General features: G+C 51.1%; 1 protein-coding gene across 1 annotated transcript in view; it reads left to right on the top strand.

Moving 5' to 3' along the window:
• The window catches only part of GRIN2D (glutamate ionotropic receptor NMDA type subunit 2D), a 39,534-nt gene extending 33,038 nt beyond the window's left edge, over positions 1–6,496 (top strand). The window contains exons 10-11 of the mRNA XM_006160236.2: positions 5,737–5,924; positions 6,094–6,496. Coding sequence (XP_006160298.1) covers positions 5,737–5,924; positions 6,094–6,389 — 484 coding nt within the window. The 3' untranslated portion in view covers positions 6,390–6,496. The remainder of the gene's footprint in view (positions 1–5,736; positions 5,925–6,093) is intronic.
• Positions 6,497–6,566: the final 70 nt, after the last annotated feature.

Below are 6,566 nucleotides of genomic sequence, written 5' to 3'. Positions count from 1 at the left end.
AAAAAAATCTTAAAAAAAAAAAAAAAAAAGAAAGAAAAAAAGAAAGAAAGAATGAATGAAAATAAAGCCCTGAGCAGGTGCCAGCTAATGTCCCAGGACAGCAAAGGCCAAGGGGCCACTGCGGTGGGGGCAGAGAAGGAGGGGAGGAGGAGAGGCGGGTGTGAGATGGCCTAGGGCCTTAAAGCTGGAGGAAACTAGGACCGCAGTTCTGAGTCAGGAGGAGGACGGGCGGGTGGTGAGCTGAGGAGGAGACGCTGACTCAAATGTTACACTCTCTGAGATGGAGTGGGAATAAGCAGGCACGCAAGGACAGAAGCGAGGAATTTTAATTTTCCCCAAACCTGCACCTAATGAAGGCTGTAGGAAACAGCTGAGTTTTCATGGAGATTTAGGGACATGGGGACGGGGAGTAGGCAGCATCCCAGAGCCACCAGGACAGCACTGAAAGTGATGCAGGGGGCCTGGCGGTGGCAAGGTACTAAACCACGGCCCCCAGGAGGGCTTCTGCTTCGCATCTGGAGACCTCCCGGATGGGCCAGGCACGGGCCAGGCACACGCATGCCTGTGGTCCAGGGCTGGCCGAAGGCTGGGGGTGCACTTAGGCTGTGTTGCCAAAACCCAGTTGGAGGTGCTGTCTCTGTCTCTGTTTACATCTCTTTTTCTCATTCACGGGAGAAATAAACTTGAGGCCAGCAGACGGCATAGTGGTTATGCCATAGACTCCCACAATAGCAGACCACGGTTGGAGTCCCAGACCTGGTGGCTTGAAATTCATGCTGGGCGTGTGAGAGCGTGCTCATGGTATTAGGAGGAGAAGGGAGAAGAAGGGGTTGTAGTGTAGCCAGACCCCCTGAGGGGTGATTTCTCACTTTCCCTCTCACTCTCCCCCCACCCACCATGAACCCATAGACCCTAAGGCAAAAACCTCTAAAAAGTAATTAATTAGTTAAACTTTTAAAAAAACGTGCATGCAATTAGATCCCCTCTTCCTGAAATCCCCTCAGATACTTCTAACCCTGGAAACCTTGATTTTTAGCTCTAAACTGCTCCTTGGTTCCCTCCACACACAAGCCATGTCCAGGAAGGACCCCTGAAGACACTCCTTTCCATTTACCCTAGTCTGGAAACTCCCAAGTTCTCTTTTGAAAAGGCATCTTTTACCACCCCCCAAGGGCATTTTCTTAAACAAAGAGAAACCTGGAGAGAAAGGAGCCACCCGCACGAGCCTGCCTGTCTGAACTGAACCTTGCGGGCAGCTGGGCTCTCCCTGTCTGTTCGGATCTATATGAAGTTCATTCAGATTCCAATCTCAGACCACAGGAGAGAGAACGCCCTTCCCAAGTCTCCGCTAATTCTGAGGAGCACGCACTCTCCTCCGCACTGTCCCTAAGTCTGCTTGCTGGGATCCCTTCCGGGGGCGGGGAATCCACTGGCTTTCTGTCTCCTCGCTTGGAGTGCACGCATGGACTAATTTGGTCCTTTTCCTTAATTTCCACACAACCAACCGTTTGCAGGAGGCGTGCATGGGTAAGTGTGTAAGTGAGTGGATGGGGCTTTTCTGAGAGCTTGGGAACACAGACGGTCAGACAGGCCAACAACTCAGAGCTTGTGCTTAGGAGAACCTGTCATCTCTGCAACCCAGCGTCCAGCTGTAGTCTCTTTTCTGCCTGTTTTTTTTTTTTTAATAATTATTTATTATTATTGTTAATATTACTTTTCACATGAATTTTGCCAGAGAAAGGTAGAGAGAGAGAGAGAGAGTAAGAAAGCAAGCCACCAGATCTGGGACTCAAACCATGGCCAGCCATGTGGGAATTCCACCACCTTAACCACCATGCCACCTGCTGGCCCATTGCCTGCTTGTTTTTTTAACTTTATTTTTTTCCAAAGGCGAGTGAGTGAGACACAGAGATGGAGAGCTAGTGCCCACGAAGGATCCCATGCAGTGATCCACCCCCAGCCCCAGCCAGCTCCCAATTACCGGCATATGTGGACCCGACATGCCCAGGGAGGCCCCAGACAGAAACCCAGAACCTGCCCACCTGGGTCAGCTCACAGAGCATCCCACTTTGTTGACCCCCCTAGCCATGTCTTCACCTACCTTGTCTTCCCCAGACCTGCTCCACCCGATACTATTTCAGCTCAAATCCAAACTTAATGACATTTTGAATTCTGTCTCTTCATCACACGGGTCACATTTGGAAGTGCTCAACAGCTGAGTGTGGCTGGTGGCTGCCCTGCTGGACAGCAAAGATGGAACATTCCATCATCTTATCACAGAATGTCCCCGTGGACAGTGTGGACTTCCTCTGAGAACTCATGTGGTGCCCGCACTTAAGAGGACCAAAATCTCACCCCACTACATAGGTCATTTTAAAAAAGAACTATTCATTTAATTTTATTTATTATTATTCCTTTTTTTGGGAGAGATTTTAGCTATAGGGCACATGCACTTGCCAGAGAGACAGAGAAACAGAAAGGGAGAAATCACCCCCCAGGGGGATGGCCACACCGCAATCCCTTCTCCTCCATTCTCCTCTCGGGATCTTGGACAAGCATGCATACACGCCCGGCGTGAGTTTAAGCCACCAGGTCCGGGACTTGAACTGCAGTCGACTACATGGGAGTCCAGTGACATAGCCATTATGCTAACTGCTGGTCCCAATTCCTTTTTAATTTGACTAGAGAGAGACAAAAAGAGGAAAAGTGAGAAAGCAAGCCTCCAGGTCCTGGATACAAACCACAGTCGGCCATGTGGAAGTTCAGCACCCCAACCACCATGCCACCTCTAGCCCCCCATAGTTCATGTATTTTTTTTTTAAGAATTATTTTATTTAACTTTATTTATTTATTTAAATTTGACCAGAGAGAGCCAGAGCAAGAGAGAGAGGGAAAGTGAGAAAGCAAGCCACCAGGTCTGGGACTCGAACTACAGTTGGCCATATGGGAATCTAGCACCCTTAACCACCATGCCACCTGCTGGCCCCCCTATAGGTCATTTTTAAAAAGTATGGAGGCTGGCACATGGCATGGTGGTTGGGGCAATGGACTCCCACATGGCCAACCACAGTTCAAGGCCTAGACCTGGTGGCTTACTTTCTCACTTTCCCTCTCTTCTCTCTCTCAGTCTCTCTCTGGTCAAATTAAAAAAATAATAATAAAATTAAATTAGGGGCTGGCAGGAGGCATGGTAGTTAAGGGTGCTGGACTCTCACATGGCCAACTGTGGTTTGAGTCCTGGACTTGGTGGCTTGCTTTCTCACTTTCTCTCTCTCTCTCTTTCCTTCTCTGGTCAAATTTAAATAAATAAATCTACATAAAATAATTATTTTTATATAAATTAAATTAAATCATTATTTTTAAAAAGTAAGTATGGGGACCAGCAGTTAGCGTAATGGCTATGTCGCTGGACTCGCATGTAGTCGACCGCAGGTCGCGGTCCGGACGACTCACGCGAGGCACGTGTGCGTGCGTGCCCAAGATTCTGAAGGGAGAATGGAGGAGAAGGGATTGCGGCGTGGCCATCCCCCCTGGGGGGTGATTTCTCGCTTTCTGTCTCTCTGTTTCTCTCTGTCTGTCTGGCGAGCACATGCGCCCTATAGCAAAAACCTCTCAAAAAAAAAAAAAAGTAAGTATGGATTATACTCTGTGAAATTCTAGCGTTCTAAGTTTTATTTTTTAGAGAGAGAGATTTTTTGCTATAGGGCATTTGTGCCCGCTGGACAGAGAGCAAGAAATCACCCCCCAGGGGGATGACCATGCCACAATCCGTTCTCCATTCTCTCAGGATTTTGAGCACAGATGCACACGCACCTGATGTGTTTTAAGTCGCCGGGCCCGGGACTCAAACTGCGGTTGTCTGTGTGGGAGTCCAGAAATGTCACCATTACACATCTGTTGGCCTCCGTGTTGTTCTGTAATACACTCTGGAAATCATCACCTGTCAGATCATAAACATTTGTGTGGTGTCACAGTCGAGTTCCAGTGCTCTACAGAGGGGATTCATTCATTCACGCATTCATTTCTTCTTCAGAGTGGATCAGCCCCATATATGTGCCAGGAACTGTGCCCAGACATACCCGGGAAGGAGACTGAAGAGGTTGCTGCTCTCTGGGGTTTGCAGTCTCATGGGAGAGGCTGAGCCGATCCCACGCCACTGAAATAAATGTAACGTGGCAGCAGCTGTGAAGGGGGGCACCCTGAAGTGTGTCCCCTGATGCACTCATCGTGAGAATCCATTAAACTGCATGTCCCCGTTCCTCTTCCTACCAAGTTTTAGAAATCAGAGCTGGGCGGGAGAACCCAAATAAATTAAAGTCTGAATCTGCACTGCCCACGTCTGAAGGAGTACAGATAAGATCCTGTCTCGTAGAGATGTGCTGAGGAGTAAGTGTGTTATTGGACTAGACAGAGCGATACCTGGGGTGATAAAAGTGACCGCCTGCGTTATTACTTTTATTATTCCCCCTTCTGAGCCTCAATCCTCCGTTTAAAATGCAGGAGTGGGCCAGCCCCATGGCCTAGTGATTCATGGTGGTTGGGGCAATGGACTCCCATGGCCAACCACAGTTCGAGTCCTAGACCTGCTGGCTTATGTTCTCGCTTTCTTCTTTCAGTCTCTCTCTGGTCAAGAAGGAATAATAAAGTTAAATAAAATGATTCCTTTTAAAAAGTAAGTATACTCTGTGATTCCAGGGCTCTAGGTTTTAGTTTTTGCTATAGGGTGATTAAGGAAGCTGGATCCAACATGGCGAACCAGGAGGTTTGAATTTCAGCTTGAAAAACACCCCTTGTTGGGACCAGCAGTTACCGTAATGGCTATGTCACTGGACTCCCATGTAGTCAACCGCGGTTCGTGTCCCGGACCCGGTGGCTTAAACTCACGCCGGGCGCATGTGCGTGCGTGCCCAAGATCCTGAGAGGAGAATGGAAGAGAAGGGATTGCAGCGTGGCCATCCCCCCTGGGGGGTGACTTCTCACTTTCTGTCTCTCTGCCTTTCTGGCGAGCACACATGCCAAAAAAAAAAAAAGAAAAACACCCCTCGCATGTGGGGTGCACGCCTCACTGGGGGGTGCTTTCTCCCTCACCATCTGGCACCATCACACATCCTCTGGCAATTTTTTCTTTTTAAAGTTTTAAATAAGAGTTGTAAATAAGACCTTCTCTGGAGGGCTGAGTTCAGGTTTAAAGGAGCAATTTTTTTAAATTTTGCCATAAGGCACGTGTACTCCTCAGAGAGGGACAGAAAGAAAGAGAGAGAGAGAGAGGGAAAGTGAAAAATTGCCCTCCGGGGGAATGGCCAGACCTCAATCCCTTCTCCATTCTCCTCTTGGGATTTTGGGGATGCACATACATGTGCCCAGTGTGTTTGTCAAGCCACCTAAACCATGACGTCAGCCCTGTGGGATCCAGCCGCCTTAACCACCATGCCATCGGCTGGGCGGGGGGGCCATCGGCTGGTCGGAGTAGATCTAACAGCCACAGCTAAGCTTTCTTCAGCACCTCCTCTGCATCAGGCACCGGCTAATCCTTGCGATGCCTGGGAAGGTTGTATCATTATGCCCATTTTACAGACGTGGGAACTGAGGCTCCTATGAAGAGGTACACAGTGACGCTCAGGAGTTCAGGGCTGGTTAGGACCTGGAGCAGACGAAGGTTAGAGGTGAGAGGGCTTGGGGTGGGCCTTGAGGACATCCAGGTGGGACTGACACTGCTGGTCACGGCCCCTGCCCCAGGAAGCTGGACGCCTTCATCTATGACGCGGCCGTGCTCAACTACATGGCACGAAAGGACGAGGGCTGCAAGCTGGTCACCATCGGCTCAGGCAAGGTCTTCGCCACCACGGGCTACGGCATCGCCTTGCACAAGGGCTCCCGCTGGAAGAGGCCCATCGACCTGGCGCTGCTGCAGTTCCTGGGGGACGGTGAGGTTGAGTGCCAGGATTTCCACTCTGCTGTGGGGAGGAGTCTTGGGGAAGGAGGGGCGGAAGACTGGGACTCCAGGGTCTGAAGAACGGGCTGGGGCCCTCACCATACAAAGGTGAGGGGCCTCGGGGCATGCTGAGTGTCCTCGGATCCCTTCCCCTTCCGCAGATGAGATCGAGATGCTGGAGCGGCTGTGGCTGTCGGGGATCTGCCACAATGACAAGATCGAGGTGATGAGCAGCAAGCTGGACATCGACAACATGGCTGGGGTCTTCTACATGCTCCTGGTGGCCATGGGCCTCTCCCTGCTGGTCTTCGCCTGGGAGCACCTGGTGTACTGGCGCCTGCGCCACTGCCTGGGGCCCACGCACCGCATGGACTTCCTGCTGGCTTTCTCCAGGGTAGGACGGGGCGGGGACAGGAGGCGGAGGGGAGGGCAGGGAGACACAGGCAACAACTCCTAGAGACGGAGATACAGGTGGAGGTGGGCAGAGAGGGGAAGAGGGCAGGAAGGGATGGGCCGAGGTGTGGGAAAAGAGGGAGTCATGGAGGGAAGGCCCGCGTGCGAGACGTCCCGCGCTGACCCTGCCCTCTCCCCAACCCCAGGGCATGTGCAGCTGCTGCAGCGCCGAGGCCGCCCC

Source organism: Tupaia chinensis, unplaced genomic scaffold (genome assembly GCF_000334495.1).
Source record: "Tupaia chinensis unplaced genomic scaffold, TupChi_1.0 Scaffold000673_1, whole genome shotgun sequence".
NCBI lineage: Eukaryota > Metazoa > Chordata > Mammalia > Scandentia > Tupaiidae > Tupaia > Tupaia belangeri.
Note: the sequence above shows the minus strand (reverse complement) of the source record. Positions and strands in the feature narration are given on the sequence as shown.